The following is a 16,599-nucleotide window of genomic DNA, read 5'->3' on the forward strand; positions in this document are numbered from 1 at the left end:
TTGGTCTAGAATGAGAAATAATAATGAGGACTAATTCCTCCAGACAATTTTTATCCAGACTTTCCTCTTACCTCAGCCCAGTTCATCCTTATGCCTTGACTTAATTCTTGAGTTTTTTCTAGAATAGTGGGTGTAAAGTAAGTTGAAGGGTGGGTGGCTGTGCTAAAAGAATATTAACCAAAGTCACCAATAAATATTTTTTTTTTACCCCCATGATGTAGTAAAATAAAAGAGAATGTTGATGCCTGGATACAATAAAAGAAATCTAATACTTCTCTGTGCTAATTCCAACAGTGAGAATGGAGAAAGAAGCAGAGGAAGAAAGAATCCGAAAGCATAAAGCTGCAGCTGAGAAAACTTTCCAGGATGGAATTGCCAAAGCAAAGCTGGTGATGCGCAGGACCCCAGTCGGCACCGATCGTAATCATAACAGGTAGGAAAGGAAATGATCCTGAGCTGCTAGCTCTCCCCTCTTGAGAGGAGCTTTATCAGATAGCGGTCCCCAAGAAATGATTGATATGGAGGATGTTGAGAGGACTTCCTGTCAACTGAACTGTGGAGGAGTGCCGAAGTGAGTTTTTTGTGTATATAGAGTGTAATGGCCTTCACTGGTTTACATGGCCAGCTTTTTGAGGCCTTCTTGTGGAGGTCAGGATCCACTAGCCTGTAGAGCTTCAAGTGCTTGCATCAGTGCTCAAGAACCTAATTACCAGCTGCTTTTTTTTTTTTTTTTTATGTTTGTTGCACAGGAATGCGCTTAGAATGGATTCTAATAAAAGCTTTTCATGTTTCTCAGCTGTGCCAATTTAAAGATATACATGCATTCAGTTTTTATTGAGTCAAGCACACAGCTGCTTCTTCCCTCTATGCAAATAGAAGTGGATGTGTGTAACTAGCCAAAAAGAGGAGACAGGTACCTGTTAACATACATGTTTTCTACAGGTATTGGCTGTTTTCGGATGAGGTTCCTGGCTTGTTCATTGAGAAAGGCTGGGTACATGATAGTATAGACTACAGATTCATCCTTCCCCATCAGAAAAAAGAAGATTTTAAAAAGGACTACAGCTCAGGAGGTATGATTAGCCTGCTTCTCTGTGGGTATTTCCTTTGTTGCTGTCTGACTGTTAGAATGGATTTGTGAATGTGAGGGAGAACTGTCTAGTCGGAGTGTTTTCATGGGGTACTCTGATTTAAGCCGCCTTTAAACTCCAGAAGCCTGCACACAGGAGAGTCCGATGCTCATGATGATCTTCCTGCTGCTGCAGGTCTTGAGACTGCCTGCAATGTGCCACATAAGGACTGTGGGACACAATCACCTCTCTCTTAAAAGCAGTGAGGTTGATGTCAATTGTGGACTAATCCCTCTGGTTTACTCTGAACGTGCTCAGTTGCAGTGTGCTAGACTTCTTGGACAAGTAGTCAGTTGTGTGTTGCAGAGAGTGAGGGTATCCATCACAATGCTAACGTTCCACCAGTGGCAAGACTCCCAGATTAACCTGTGAAATAGTATCAAGCAGAACAGTCTTATAGATACCTATAGCTTTGCTGATTGAGGCCATTTTGGCAAGCAGCCCTCTTACTGAACGTGCAGGTGAGGTCCAAGGACTAGCTGAAGTTCTAGTGCTTCCTCTGTAATTTTGCCTGGCTGACAAGGAGCCTTGCAAGCAGAACTTGGACATGCACAAAAACCCGTCTGTGGGGAGGGAAACTTAACACTTCTGTGTGGAAATAGGTCTTGGTACAGAAGAGTGTGTTATGATCTGACTCCAGTTGCAGTTTCAGTCCTGATCATTTCTTGCTTTTGAAACATCATAGGCTGGCATTGAGTCCATCTACAGCAATACTGCATGTGAGGGGCTATATTGAGTTAAATCAGAGAGCCCTCACTTGGTGGTATTTTGTCTTGGACAATGGGCAGAGTAGACATCTGTAGAAGAATGAAACGGGGCAAACCTACAATGAGATACTTCATCCAGCATGTAACTTTCCAGCCATCTGTGTCTTGGTGTCTTGTTGAGCTGCAGGTAGTATCATTAGTGGCCCTCGATGGGTATATTTTCTTATGTGAACTTTTTCAAATATTGACCAGCCATGTTCCTGTACACCAGCTTGCTTCCAGCTGCATTAATTTCTCAACAGCTGCCTGTGTATTTGCCCAGCTAGTGTGCAAGATTTCAGCACGTTCCTTTTGAAACTTAAGAAGCAAAGGCTTAAATAAGGAAAGGTTTAAATTCATGTCAGAGTGTCTGAGATGCTCAGAAATACAAATACATCTTATTTATAACCCATTCAGTTCTAAAAGTACTTTTTCAGTATGTAGCTAAAAAGTGAAACTAGTTTTATGTATTTGAAATAGTAGGAGTGCTTTTCTTAATTTTATGTATGTGCTTTATGATGCAGTAATTTCTTTAAAAATCTGTTATCTTTTTTCGTATTTCTATAAATGCATATACTGTGAGCTTTAGCAAACTAATGCTGGATTAGTTTTCCCTGACAAATGTATTGCTGGCCTAGATGCTGAATATAAACACTTACCTGGAGATAGGTTAGTTTTTGCAAAATAAAAATGCTTACTGAGGAAGATGAAGGAGAATACACTTGAGCTTGTGCTTTTCTTTTACAGACAAGCGGAGGAGCACTGGCACCGATGGCAGAGTGAGCAAGCTTCACCGGTCTGTGCATGCTGCAGACCTTCCCACAGAGACCACTGCACCGAAGCAGGGACAGAACTTATGGTAACACATGCTTTTATAGCTGTGAAGTACTCAAAGCATAGAGGTCAAGGAAACTAGACAGATTTCTTTTGATGGACCCTACTATATACCTATTACTCTTTCAGTACTTAACAGTTGGATTAGCTTAGCAGCTCTCCAGGCCTCTCTTACTGATACTATTACTAGTAGTGAATGGCTAATAGGGCAGCCAGTCCAAGAGCCAGTGGAACCATTATGATCAACCTAATCAATCAGTCTTCAAGCCAGTATAAATTAGGCTGGTAAATGCTACTTCGATGTATTGCTTTTTAAATATTTTATATTCAGAAGAATTGTTATTTTAAAAGAATTGCTGTGTGCTTTTTTCAGTACTCGTAAGCATTACTGTAAAAAAAAAAAAAAGGGGGGGGGGGGAGGAGGAGGGGAGCAGTGACCTAGCTATTCATGGTTCATCTCAGCAGACCTAAACTGTGGCACATGAGGTCCTTGAGCACACAAAATTAAAGTCCGCATTGAGATCTTTGGAGACAGGCCTATATCCTGCGTCTTCTTGTACTGTGTAAGACATGCAGAGCCATCCTACAGCTCCTTGTCAGTGTCTTCTTCCTAGGCTTCACAGCAGACTATGGTGGTGTCCATTTGTTCTCCTATAGCACCATATCATGGAGTTGATTTTTGTTGCTACTGATAATTATAGCTTAGCAAAATTATTCTTCCCTTGTTATCCCTTTAATGCTTCCCAATGCCAAGCAGTAGCCACTAGCCTGTCTTTTAAGTGAATCAAATTTGAACAATACCTTTTGGCATGTTTGATTGGGACTTGCTCCAGTACTTGGCCCTACCAATGTCTTTTATCTTTAAAGAAAATCTCCTATGTCAGCTGTTGCCCTGTGTGGTAAGGAGCAATCAGCAGTGTCCCTGTGCCAGAAACTACTGGCTACAGCTTTACCTACTAAACTACCTATGAAGGACTCTGCATTTTTTTTTTTCTAGATAAGACTGAGAAGTTACTGTCACAAAGTACTTGCTTCTGCAGGTCCCCTATTAGCAGTAGCTTTTCCCCAGAGTTTTCCACTGCTGACACACAAAGTGGAGTTACTTGGTCTTTGATAAATATCACAAGTTGTGAGCTTAGCTCCAAAGCATAGTTCCACTGCTGCAAATTAGAACTACTTTACTAAAGATGTTCCTGCTCCCCCACCAGGAACTGTCAGAGAGACTGAAATTTATCGATGTCTTGATTCATCTAAACCATCAGCATTGAGTGCTGACTCCTTTGTATTGCTCTACCCCTTCTCTTTCATTGCTAGCAGATCATAGGAGATAGCAGAGTTTCTTCTGCATGCCTTCACTCTGTCCAATATTGCCATGCCAAATCTCCACCCCTTTTTCAGTCTAGTCCTTTGCACATCTTGTCACATGGCCAAAATTCAAGCAATTGGGCTTTCCTAGGGAATGGGTGCTAAACAGGAGGTTGCAGAGGACAGTACGATCCACAGGGAAGTCCTCTCTGCTCTTTCTAACTGTGTGTTCTAATACTTGATCTTCATTCAGCAGAGGTGGCAAGATGTGTTCCAGTAGCAAAACAAATTATATAAGGAAAACAGTAGCTTAAATTAATAGCACATATTGGTATAAGCTGAAGATGAACATAGAGGCAAATCGGATGAGTTAAGTTAACGCAGAATCCCTGCGATTTGTAACTCCAGGCTGAACTTGAAAAAGCATAGTATTTGATGTTACAGTGTTGAATTGCTCTATCAGGTGGCAACTCTGTGACATGCTGAGAGTGATCGGAGTGGTTACAAAGGTAGGAATGCTTTATGAAGTAACTAGTCATACAGCCCAGGAGAAGCAGCTCTTTGAACCATGTCCTGTGTACTCTTGGGACTGAATTATATTCTGTTACTGAGAGCTGATTTGTATGAAGTGGCCATAATATATGTGGTATTCTGCTCTTTTTTTGAAAAGAGAACAACAAAAAGAATTAAGAAGTTTGTTGGGGGGGAAGCTTAAAGTGGCAGCCAAAAGCCTAAAATGCTTTCAGAGAGATTGTCTTAAAGTTTCCATACTAGATGGTCAAAGCAAGTGCTGCCTCCTACCTTTGAAAAAAGGTTTGAGGAAACTTGGGAACAAAACAGCAGCAACAATAACAAAACATTCTCAGTATGGTTCACATCAGGATAAGGAAGCTATTAAAAATAAGAAGACCTACTTAAAAGCCATGATTGAGTCTAAATGAAGGAAATAAAAAAGGATGATAAACCAAAGTACAGACTAAGGGCAAAACAATTCCCCCCCCCCCCCCCCCCCCCTCTTGGGGAACAGTCTTGCTTCACAAGATCTGTTGTTACAGGGCCTGCCTTAGGATAAGAGGGAAGCTCTTCTCATGAGTGAATAATTGGCTAAGAAATACAAAAAAAGTTACAGAAATACTCTAATTTGTATCTCAGCAGGGAGATGGAGAGTAATGCTAGAGGAGAATGGGGAAGTCTCCTAAAGAAAGAGGATTTTCTTTTGATGCAGAAAAAAGGGATCAGGAAATCAAACTAGCAAATGGCAGTTTTGAAATAGGAAAGTACTACTTCAGATCATACAGCTGATGCATACAACTCACTGCTACCAGCTGCTGTGGATCTTCAAATTTGTTACCTGTTCAAAGTACCAGTTGGACAAATTGCTGAAAGGAGTTCACTGAGGAGTATTAAGCACAAAGGTTCTTGTCCTGGCACACAAGGAAGTCCTCAAACCAGCAGATGCTAAAATCTGTGGGGGCAGGGTGAAGAATTGTCACTGCATGTCTGCTCTGCCTTTTTGCCACTCAGAAATAAGATGCTGAGCTGGCTGGGATTTTTTTTTGGCCTGGCTGTTAAGCCACAGTGTCTTTGATTTCTGTCCTTTTTGGTACCTGCTAGGAAAGACTGCTAGCAATCACAGCACTTGCTGTTTTTTTTACTGAGAGTATCATGCCTGTGTGCATTGCCTGCCAAGCAGGTTGCTGGTGTCAGGATGTTGAGGTGAGGTCTTCCAATGAAAATGGAAGATCTGAGCCAGGTGTAGGCCTTCATGCCCTTAAAGTGAGCAGGGGGCACAATGGCAGGTTTTCAAAGCAAAGGTAACTACTTCTAACTTAGCATTCTTCTGTGCTGGTCTGCATGACTTTCTCCTAACTGACAGGGCCACCTAAAGCCATTTCCACAGATAAGCAGTAAGCTTCCTCAGCTGAGAGACTTTTCTTTAAAGCTCTAGAACTGCAAAGAGCCTGTTTGCTAAGTATCTATCTGACAGCTGTCACCATTTACAGGTAAGCTTCCACAAAAAGACAAGTGACAACCTGAGAGATGCTATTTCAGGGGATAGCCAGTAACTAGAACTTCCCTCTGAGGAAATCTGTATTCCTATTACTGTATTTCCCTCTGTGGCCATTGCCATTGATCTCTCCAATCTCATGGACTCACATGAGCATAGATGGTTATGGAAGGGTCTCCTCCTTGGCTGCTTTTTGCACGTTGTCCTTGCACACCCTGAGAAGCCCTGAGACCACAGTGAAGTCCTTGGATATCTACACCCCTTGTTGTTGGGATACAAGGACTTGTTCAGCTGTAACTCATAATGTTAGCATGTGGTGCATAGGAAGTTTCATTTCTTTGTGTTCTGCTTTAACTCCTGCCATCTTGTCTTTTTTTCCCAGTAGTACATCTAATGTGGGATTGAGAGTAGCCTCACAGTGCACATAGAGCATCTTTAGCTTTACCCTTTTGTACTCTAGAGTGATGAGACTTTGAAATGAACACTAAATTAACTCCATGAATGGTTGTATTTCGGGGTCCTGCCCCTTTTCTCCTTAATGGGAACTGGTAGGACATTGATAAAGGGAGAAATAGATTCCATACTTCTGCCAAGAGCTCCAGAAACAGTATTTCGAGTGGTTTCTGCTTTCAGTACTTTGTCCCCAAAAAGAAGAGGGCCCAGTGTTCTGTCCTAAAAGCGCAGAGGCTGAATCATTGTTCTCATTCAGAATCATAAATGCTTGGTTACTTCTGTCTTCTCCAGACAGATGGACCAGTCCCCTTTCTAACATTGTGCACCACTTTCACTGATATTGATGCTTATTAAAAAATCTCTCCATTTAAAGCTTCTGGGCACATGGTCCCTGAAAAAGTCTTTTGTCCATACCATAGTGCTTTGTGAGCTGTGTACGTACTGGTCTTCCCTGCAAGAACCACGGGTTAATCACAACCTTCGCAGTATATTACTATGCAGGAAACTTCTTGCTCATCCTGGTCAGAAAGCAGATGAATTTTGGAAAGAGTGGCATCTCTGCAGAGTAACTCCCGTTGTTCTTCATCTATTAGGAATACACCATGATATGGCGGGTCCCCTCAGCAGACAATTTGAGTTAACCATGAGTGGGTGCTGACAGACTCCATTCTCACGCCTATATTCTACAGATGGAGTTCCCCTGTTTCCACCAGCCCTCCAGAGCAGGTACTGATCCTGGGCTCCTCTAGATGTTGTCCTCTTGATTTCTTCATTCCCTAGTCTGAAGTCCAGGTTTTATACCTTCCTCTGTCCCTTGCAGCCTGTAGCCTGAGAACAGGTAGGAATATTCAGCCTCAGTGAATACTGAGAGCTCCTTTTGACTTGGTGTTTGTGCCATTTGTCCCTTCTGTTTTGATTGCTGACCAGTCTACTGGCTTGTGCTGCCAGAAATGTAAGAAAAGAATCTAGACTGTTATTTAGGGGTGTGGAAAGCCCTTACCCCAGTCAGGATTTCCCCCTTTCAGATCAGTTTGAAGACGTCCATCTGGTCTTGACTCTCCCAAAGGCATCTTTCCCATCACTCTGGATTATGTTACTAAGCTCTGTGTCAGGGCACATGAAGGGCACCTGTTGCCTTCCCCACACTCTTACCAAGACCCACAAGCTCATAGCCTTATTGCCTCCCCTGTTTAAAATGCCAGCCCTGTCTTATCATATCCATGCTCCCAGCCTCATGCTGGTTGAGCCCTAGTTGGAGATGCAGGTGGTTCTTTCATGTAGTAGGGAGCATATGGAGCTAGGTTGAGAACTAGGAACTGTGGCTGCACAGAGCAGCAAGGTGTCACCAATCAAATTAACACAGGTACTTCTTTGATATGTTTATATTATGCACATTTGAGTTCAAGCTAATGTAGAACAGTTCCCTCTCCCAGAAATCCCAGTTCTTACTCTCAGGGTGAATTGGGAAGACTCCAGTACCTGTTGCAGATCTTCTCCCTTCCCTGTCCCATTTCTTTTTCAGCAGGAACAAAGTTGTGCCAGGGCTTAACACTAGCTTTCATAAAAGGATATCCTCACACTGGCCAGCAACTTGCATTGTCTTTCCCCAAACAACATAACACTGGCGAATCCAAGTGCCATATGTTGTTTTCAGTGCCCTTTCATTTTTACAGTAAGATAAAACTGTGGAGGATGTTCCCCCATTAGATTTGCAGCCATGGGGGAAAGCTGAGAAAGCTCAGGCATGGTCTTATCAGATATTTTTCCAACTGGATTCTGTGGTGTATCACCAGCAGTGACTGATGTTGTTTCATCATGACCTAGGCAACCTTCTCAGCGTGCCTGAGAAATAGTCCTCTGCTGGGTATCTGCAGGGCAACTGTTTTGAAGCTTCGTTTACGCCATTCCCATATTGTGACAGATTATTCATATTGAAATATTGCTTAGGACCAATCCCAAGATTTGCCCTGAGGGTTTGGAAGCAATTTGATACCAAATATTCTAGAGAAATTTCTCTTTATTTAGCAGAAGTCCAGTAGACTTAAAAAAGTTAGTTCTTGCAGTGGTCTGTCTGTAGACCTTCCAGTGAATGTAGGAATGCTAGTCGCCATAAGTGGCATCTATAAGAAAAAGACACAAGTTATATTGTTAGAGGCTTATGTGAATGCCTGTTGGATTCTATGACTAGTCCTTAATCGCTGCTACTTTTGAAGTGCCTGTGCTAGGCTCTAGTGGGTGAAAGATATTTGGAACTGCTCTGTCCTGTTTCTCGCAGGGAGGGTGTGCAGAGAATAGTGGTGGCCAAAAGATTTTACCTCAGTGTGCAAAGTGAGGATGCTTTGCAGGGTTGGAGTATACTGAAGCGGGTGACTGGCAAGAAACTATTTTTCTTCCATTTTTAAACAGTTAATCATATGTTTTATTAGAGTAATTTACTAACTGAATGCAAATTGTGAGGCCATTGCCCTAATATGAGCATACTAGAACTCTGAAATATTTTCTTTTCAGATATGATATTTAGTAAGTATTTCTGCCAGAAAAATAAGCATTGCGGATACTGTTATTCCAAGAGGAGCCAGAACAGCATCTTTCTCTAGTTCTTGCTTGGCTCATCTGAGCTTGTGCCCAAGAAGAAAAATTAGATCTGGAGTCTTCTCTGTGGCTGGTAAGGATCACATAGTGGTCCTTTGCAGTTGTTTCCATATCAGGTTGATTTTGCTATTCCCTCACTTCCCTCTTCTAAAGACCAATCCTTTTCTAGAAGATATGTAATTAGTCTTATTTTCTGTAAATGAGCTCTGAAACTCAGATTGAATCCCCGCCCCCATCAGGTGAGGAGGCTCCCTGGCATCCTAGAATAGAGTTGGAAAAAAAAAAAAAAAGAGGCAAAAGAGCAGAATTTCAGGCTGTCTTAAAGCTAGTTTAATCTGCAACCCAGCATTAGAACTTGATTGTACTCCGGAATTGCAGAGAGAATTCTCTCTTGTGTAGAGAATTCTGCAAAAGTTTTCCCCTTTTAGATTCAGCTAACTGCCAATTACCATTGCTGTCCTGAAAGACTTTCTGAGCAGAAAGGTTTAAAGCTAATGAATATGGTTTTCACATACTGCATTTGAACTTTCAAGTTAAGATGAGCTTCTGAAAAAAGGAGGACTTCTGCACTTGCGGAGGGCATAACCTTCAGTCACAAATCTACATCATCAGCAATTGTGGTATAAGCTAGGACATACCCTTTGTTAATATAGGAACTTCTTGGGTTAATGAAAGAAGTTGAAGGCACTGCAGAAAGAATGATTAAATTGCTATGCTATGCAGCGTATAGCACGTTAATGTTTTCTAGTGCATCTAAAATGACATTCAGATTACTTAAACTGACTGCGACTTAGTGAATGTAATCCCTGGGGTAGATGACTAAATTCAAATGCCAATGTTTTAATAAACTTAATGGGGAAAAATCTATAAATCAGCTCTGTGTTTATTTTGTTTTTATTTTTCTTACCCTGGAATTGGCTACATTTGGGGACCTTGAAATGAGGCCAGTCTGAGTCAGAATGCTTATGCCAGCATTACTGAAGTGTTTCACCTTGCTCTGTGGGGTTGGGATATAGGTTACTTGTCATCCCTGCCTAACACTTGTGAATTATTTAAAAAAAGGAATTGCCTTGCTGCAGAGATAGGTTAGCTGATGTTGGTGCATGTTATATCTTTCAGGTTTCTCTGTGACAGTCAGAAGGATTTGGATGAGCTGCTGGATTGCCTGCACCCACAAGGAGTAAGAGAGAGCCAGCTAAAGGAGCGTTTGGAGAAAAGGTGAGCCTGCTATTTTTTTTCTCTGTGTGCCTTCTCAAAGTCAATGCGTATCCTCATCACAGCAAGCCTTTCCATTCCTGGGGCAGCATTCTGTGCTTTGCTTTGATTGTGCCTGTGCTGAAGAGGGGAGGATATTGAAGATGAGAAATGGCTGTTTTTCTTGGGCAGTACCTGCAAGTTCTTGATAAGTAATGTTCTCAGCTGTGAAGAGGTTCTGTCAGTCTTTAAATTGCTCCTTGCTGCTGGAAACAATGGCAGTGCTGTTTCACTCACAGAGTCAGAACTACCATGTGCTTTCAAGTGTCTTTCAAAGAACGTTCTGCACTGGTGGAGCATGTAGATCATGATGGACACCATTGTTGCCCCAGTGCCTGCACAGCACACAGGGCAGTGGTCTGCATGTATTCAAAGATTGATTTTGATTTTCCAGGTATCAGGACATCACGCATTCTATCCATTTGGCTCGGAAACAGAACTTGGGCCTCAAATCCTGTGATGGCAACCAGGAACTACTGAACTACCTCCGAAGTGATCTCATTGAGGTTGCAACTCGGCTGCAAAAAGGAGGCTTGGGATATGTTGATGTGACACCAGAATATGAAGCAAGAGTGAGTGAACAGGCAAAGTAGTACTGAGCAAGACAAGCATGAGCTGATACTTTCTGTGGAAGGTCTTGAGTCTTTTGTTCTCCTCAGACAAGAGGATCAGGAAAATCAGTGTTCTCATGTGTCCTCTTTTTCTAAACTATTATTTCAAGATTACACAGCTGCTGGCTTGAGGTCCTTTTGGTGTAGGTAGGTTATAATGTTGGAGCTAGGTGTCCTGCACAGCTGTTAAATTGTCCTATTTCCTTCATCTGGTGGCAGACTTTTTTATGGAGCATTAACAGAACTCTTTGCAGGTAGCTGATTTTTAGCTTCTCCGTCAAAGCCAGCATGTCTTGTTGAGACAGCAGTTTTCCATTTTTGAGGTTTGGGGTTTTTGTTGTTTGGGGTGTTTGTTTTTTTCATAAATTCAGACCACTTTAGGCTTGGAATAATGATTGTGTCCCAGTTCCAGGACCTAAAGGATGTTCTGTTCATGGATATGTCAGCACAAGGAAGTTACTGTGCAGTGAACTGAAGTATGACTTTTTAGTGCTCTGGCTAGTTCAGCTAACTCACATGAGCATTACTGGTGCATTGAGTGTCTTTAGGAGGGGATAAGGCTGCCTCATGTGGGTAGAGTACACACTTCTGTGACTTGTGCATGCTCCTCCTACCAAAGGATGACATTGTCTGGCTTGGAATGATTAAAGCTCTGTTTAAGCGGCATCCTGAGTCACTGCAGAGACTTCTCTGTGTAGATGAGACCATAAGTGTTAAGAGGAGGGGAAAAGTGAAGTCACTAAAGGAGTGGAAGAATGGCTTAGTGCTTAGTCGTCATGGTCATCATGGATTTGGGTTGGGGGGGTGGTTTGGTTTTGGGTGTGAGGTGGGTGTTTTGGGTTTGGGTTTTTTGGGGGGTTTTTTTGTTTGTTTTTAAGGCATGATGCTTTTTTCTCAACAGTGCTATGCATGATCATCAGCTATGTGTGAATTCTAGCAGAAGCAGCAGTAATATGCCGATTCCATAACCAAGTATGGTAGATAACAATACTGCATTAAGTGTCACATGTATCCATTTGCAGAACAGACCCACCTAAAACAGCACAGAGTAATGTCCAACTGTTACATGATCATATGCTCTCCCTAACAGGTATACTCACTAGAGAGCTTGAAGGATTTTGGAGAGTGTGTGATTGCACTCCAAGCTGGTGTTGTTAAGAAGTTTCTGCAAGGTTTCATGGCCCCCAAGCAGAAGAGAAGGAAACATCAAGGAGAGGACTACATTGCCAAGGCTGAGGAGATAGATGAAGACAAGAAAATGGCAGAAGAAGCTAAGGTATTGTTCATGTCAGGGCTCTCTTTTGGTCTTGTACTATAACTCTTTGAGCAGGGACAATACATTTCATCAAGTACTAAATCCTAAGCAGCTTCTCCTCATTCCAAGTTTGGAGTGCAGTGGGTTTGTCATTTATGGGGCCAGGTGTTCCCTGTTTATTTTGAAGAGTAAAGGTATTGGCAAAATGAAAATCATACTGAGGAATTATAGTTAACTTTGTCTGTGAACAGGAAATGGGTCAAGTCAAATATTTGACTTCTTTGTGCAGTTCCTCACACAAGTTGGGTACTGTAATAAAAGCGTATTATGGAGCATTTTTACAGAACTTAACAGGAGTTGTATCCATCAGAGAGGACTGATGGTGGTTTATTGCCTTTGATCCATAAAGAAAAGGAGGGACACGTTGAGGTTTCGGTGACTGCAAGGGAGTTAGGTTCAGGTAAATACCAGCGTTATGCAAGAAGAGGCACAAGTCAGTGTATGTGTGGAGACACCCACAGAAGATGCCAAGCTGTGGGTTGCACTCAGCTTGTCTGGACATCTGGACAAACAAACTGTATGTGCCTGCAGTAGAAAAGTGGTCTTGTGGAGCTAAATACATAGCTTTCCAAATCAAAGCTCAGAAGGGATGGAGAAGAGCTGCAGAGGATTTGGTAGGGTCCTGCAGGCAGTTGAGCTGTACCAGTGTTTCATCCTAAGAAAGATACTAGTGCTCAGGGGTAGTTTCTGTGCACTCAGTTGAATGGGACATTAGTGTCCAATGGCAAAACTTACCCCACTGCCCCCTTCAAAGTGCTCTGCCCTGATTGATCACTGACTTCAGCAGAAGTAGCAAGATCAGAGTTGGATCAACAGAAGCATTTGAAATTCCTAGCTTAAAAAGGAAGTATTAGATGCTTGACGGGTGCTGGGGTGTGGGAGTTTTTGTGGCTCGTTTTTTTTGGGTTTTTTTTGTTTTTTTTTTTTAAAGCTCCTGTCAGTGTATGCTGAACCCTTGTTGTCTGAACATCCAGTCTTTGCTATGCTGTGTCATTGCCACGTTAGCAGGATATTTGGATAGGCAGTAGAAGTTCTCACATTCTTCAGTTGTCCTGAAGTATTTACACTTTGCTAACTTTGAGTCTTTCAGTCCTTAGTGCAAAGGGAATGGAAGGCTACCTTATCCTAAAAGCTATCAGCAGAATACAGAGCTGTAAAAAACAGTTATGTCTGAGACAGAAAGGGCCTGAATCATCACATTTCCTGTATCTACAGCAACACCATATCATGCCTTACTCCAATGTGTCTTATAGCTATAACCATAAGGGTTATACCTGTAGGGCATACTTAAAGGATAACATCAGATTTACTACAATATCTAAATGGATAGTAATTTAGCAGTTTAAGCTCTGTATTTGAGTCCTGGTCACTTCCCTGCTATTGCTAAAGCCGTGTCAGATTTCAAACTTAAGCTTTTATTTGCCTGAAAATTGAGCCATTTTGATCATGAATGTTTGGTTAGATTCTCCATTCTACCTTAGAGCACTGCTCTCTTACTTAATGATATGGTTACGGAGCATTGTTTGTTACAGCAAGGCCAGGCTTCTGTAACGTGCTTCATTCTAGCAATTGAAGAACTTTCGGCTACAGCAGCCTAGTTAGACAAAGTGCTTTGTGTGACTGAAACATCCCGATTTGTACTTTCTCTTCTGTAAACCAGCTGGAACAGTAGGATTTCTGACTATTGCTGGACTTGTAATCGTATGTTACTTTTTTTTTTTTTTTTTTTCCTTTTCCTAGTATTACCCAATTTGTCTAATGTGACTGTATACTTAGCTATACAGCTCAGCCTTATAGGTCTATGGGTGCAGATTTAAGTATTGCCAGTCTGAGTGTGTGGTTGTGCAGGTCTCCGGAGCACTGGCTTTTGTGTTGTGCTGATGTCTCTGGAGCATTTATTTATGCAGTACAGTGCTTTCTTTATCTGGCTCAGAGATTTCTAGACATCTGTAGAGCTACAAGTAATGTTCAACATTTTTGTTGGGGTTTTGGGTTTGTTTGTTGGTTTGTTTGGTTTTTGGTTTTGGGTTTTGTTTGGGGTTTTTTTTTGCCTCAGTTTATCTAGAACAAGCTTTCTTTTTGCCAAAGCAGAAAACCTTTATAAATGACCTTGAAAGAGCAGCCCAGATCTTAGATATAGTTATCTGATGAAAAAACCCGACTGTTAGGCTTTTAAAGACAAATCTCCTGCATAGGCCAAGAATTATGAAGTCTTTTAGAGCCAGAACTGCACTGAGAGTACGTAGCAGGTAAAATACAGCATAGCCCTACTGGAAAAACACACTTAATGTATTTACAGACTATATGAGCGAAATTGCAGTCCTGCGGTATGGTTATGTCTCATTTTCCCTGTGAGAAACAAGTTATGGCTTAATAGGCACCCATTTGCTGACATAATTGTCTATACTAAGGGTTCCTGCTGGCTCAGCTACATAGCTAGAGATCATACTGCTGAGTGGCAAAAGATTGCAGTGTAGACCTGGCTTATGGCTGTTTCTGAAAATCAGTCTTGTGCCTCTGTTTGTGCAAACATTCCCATTTTCCAGTGGCAGCAGCACTCTGGACTATCCCAGAATAGGACAGGGAATATGTGACCTCTTTGCAGTGTGAAATTGCAGCACAACTGCCTGAGCATAGTCAAGAGCATGGGTAGGTTATCTACCCCAGCTACTTCCCATCAGTGGTGTTTGCAAGGGAAAAGTCATGGGGGGGTCAGTCTTCACCTGCAGACAATACCTCAAAGAGCAGCTTCACAACCAAGTAATTACCATTTCAGCTGTTCAGAGAGATTTCTGTCATTTTAGGATACCAGACAAGAGCCCTTCTAGCTGGAGGTTTGTCCACCTGTACCAAAGCAGGAGTTTTCTGTCACTCTAAAGTTGAAATGGGACTGAGAACTTCTCCTTTGGTATTTTTGTGGGGTTTTTTTTCTTTTCCCTGCTAGATTTCTCCTCTCCAGTCAAAATGGTATTGAAGTAACTTCTTTCAGTCTCCTGTTTTGCCTAGTTGGCGGTCTGAACACCCTTGATAGTGGTTCTGCTAAAATGCCATAGTCTCATGATGCTTGGGAAGCAAGGCTAAAAATCTGTTAAATTCCACAGGCTTGGGGAGAAAAATCTAAGCAAAACTTGCCAACAGCTTTTGCAGATTTATCTTGGCCCAGCAGTTACCCAGTATGTTAACAGCAAAACCCATGGAACAGTTACTTGGAAAATCAATTACACAGTATGTGAAGCACCTCAACAATGTTCTGCAAAGAAATAGCACAGCACTGTGTAATCTGCCACAGTAGGCTGTGCAGGTTTCTGTTTGTCTTGAATGTCTCAGGCTCCAGGTTCCATACTAGCAATGGCAGCAAGGATGTTGGCATTTTAGAACAGTTTGTGTGTTTTTCCAAGCATCTAATATATGGTGTGCTTCCTCAAATTCAGTCAGAGGAGAATGTGCAACTCTGCAAAAATCCTGGGTTTTGTTTGGCTCCCAAATTGCTGTCAGCTGCAGAGTTTAGATTTTCCCATCTGACACTTTACTGTTTGTTTTTTCATTCTCCTGGGGTAGAAGAACATTAACTTGAGTCCTCTTATGTCCCTGTCATGTCTAGGCCATCACCTCATTGTTGTAAAGCAAAGGATTAATGTTGGAGTTGAACACGTGGTGGGTCTGGATTGCTTCTCTGTTCTGGTGCATTTCCGATTTACCACAACGTTGTTTCTAAACCTCTAGGGCTGAGTTTTGAGATTTTGCATGTGGCTTGCTATGTGCAGACTCCAGCAGTTGCCCTGGTGCAAATCTCAGGTTTAATGCTTTCATCCTCACTTACAGCTAACTCTGGGATTTGACATGCTCTGAGGTCATCTTGTCTCAGGAAAGCAGCTGGTTTCGTATTTGGGGCTCCAAATGCTTTGCCTGTCAAATCTGATTGTAGCTGATGTCACAGTCCCCTTTGCCAGCTGAGCAGCTCGGAGGACCAGGAGGACCAAGCGTGTGGCAGGCCTTGCTGATGGTCTCAAGTGTCTCTGCAGTACCCACTGGAGGGCAGCACAGGCTGCTCGAATCTGCCATGCTCAAGTGGTGTTGCCAGCTGCCTCCTAACTTTCATCCCGCATTTTACAGTGCTAGATTTCTGCCTTTTATTTTCTTAGCCTGATGATTATTTGGGTTAGACTTCCAGAGCAAGAATTTAGTGGAGTTCACATAGGTTGTTTCAGCCTGGCCATGAAATGCAAAAGGGCTCTACTGTTATGAACAAACTGTCTGATCCAGTGAGGCTGGTTATGGATGAACCACAAATAGGATTGCTGAGGCTATATGGAAGGAAAGAAATACAGAGTTGAGCTTTGATTATTAAGGG

The 16,599-nt window shown here is 42.2% G+C and overlaps 1 protein-coding gene across 9 annotated transcripts in view; it reads left to right on the plus strand.

Moving 5' to 3' along the window:
- The window catches only part of BAZ1B (bromodomain adjacent to zinc finger domain 1B), a 52,452-nt gene that overhangs the window by 24,749 nt on the left and 11,104 nt on the right, over nt 1-16,599 (plus strand). For all 9 annotated transcript variants that reach the window (XM_030028744.2, XM_041126935.1, XM_030028745.2 and 6 more), the window contains 6 exons: nt 295-433; nt 943-1,073; nt 2,624-2,735; nt 10,188-10,286; nt 10,717-10,894; nt 12,024-12,209. In XM_030028744.2, coding sequence (XP_029884604.1) covers nt 295-433; nt 943-1,073; nt 2,624-2,735; nt 10,188-10,286; nt 10,717-10,894; nt 12,024-12,209 — 845 coding nt within the window. The remainder of the gene's footprint in view (nt 1-294; nt 434-942; nt 1,074-2,623; nt 2,736-10,187; nt 10,287-10,716; nt 10,895-12,023; nt 12,210-16,599) is intronic.

Source organism: Aquila chrysaetos, chromosome 10, assembly GCF_900496995.4.
Source record: "Aquila chrysaetos chrysaetos chromosome 10, bAquChr1.4, whole genome shotgun sequence".
Taxonomy (NCBI): Eukaryota; Metazoa; Chordata; class Aves; order Accipitriformes; family Accipitridae; genus Aquila; species Aquila chrysaetos.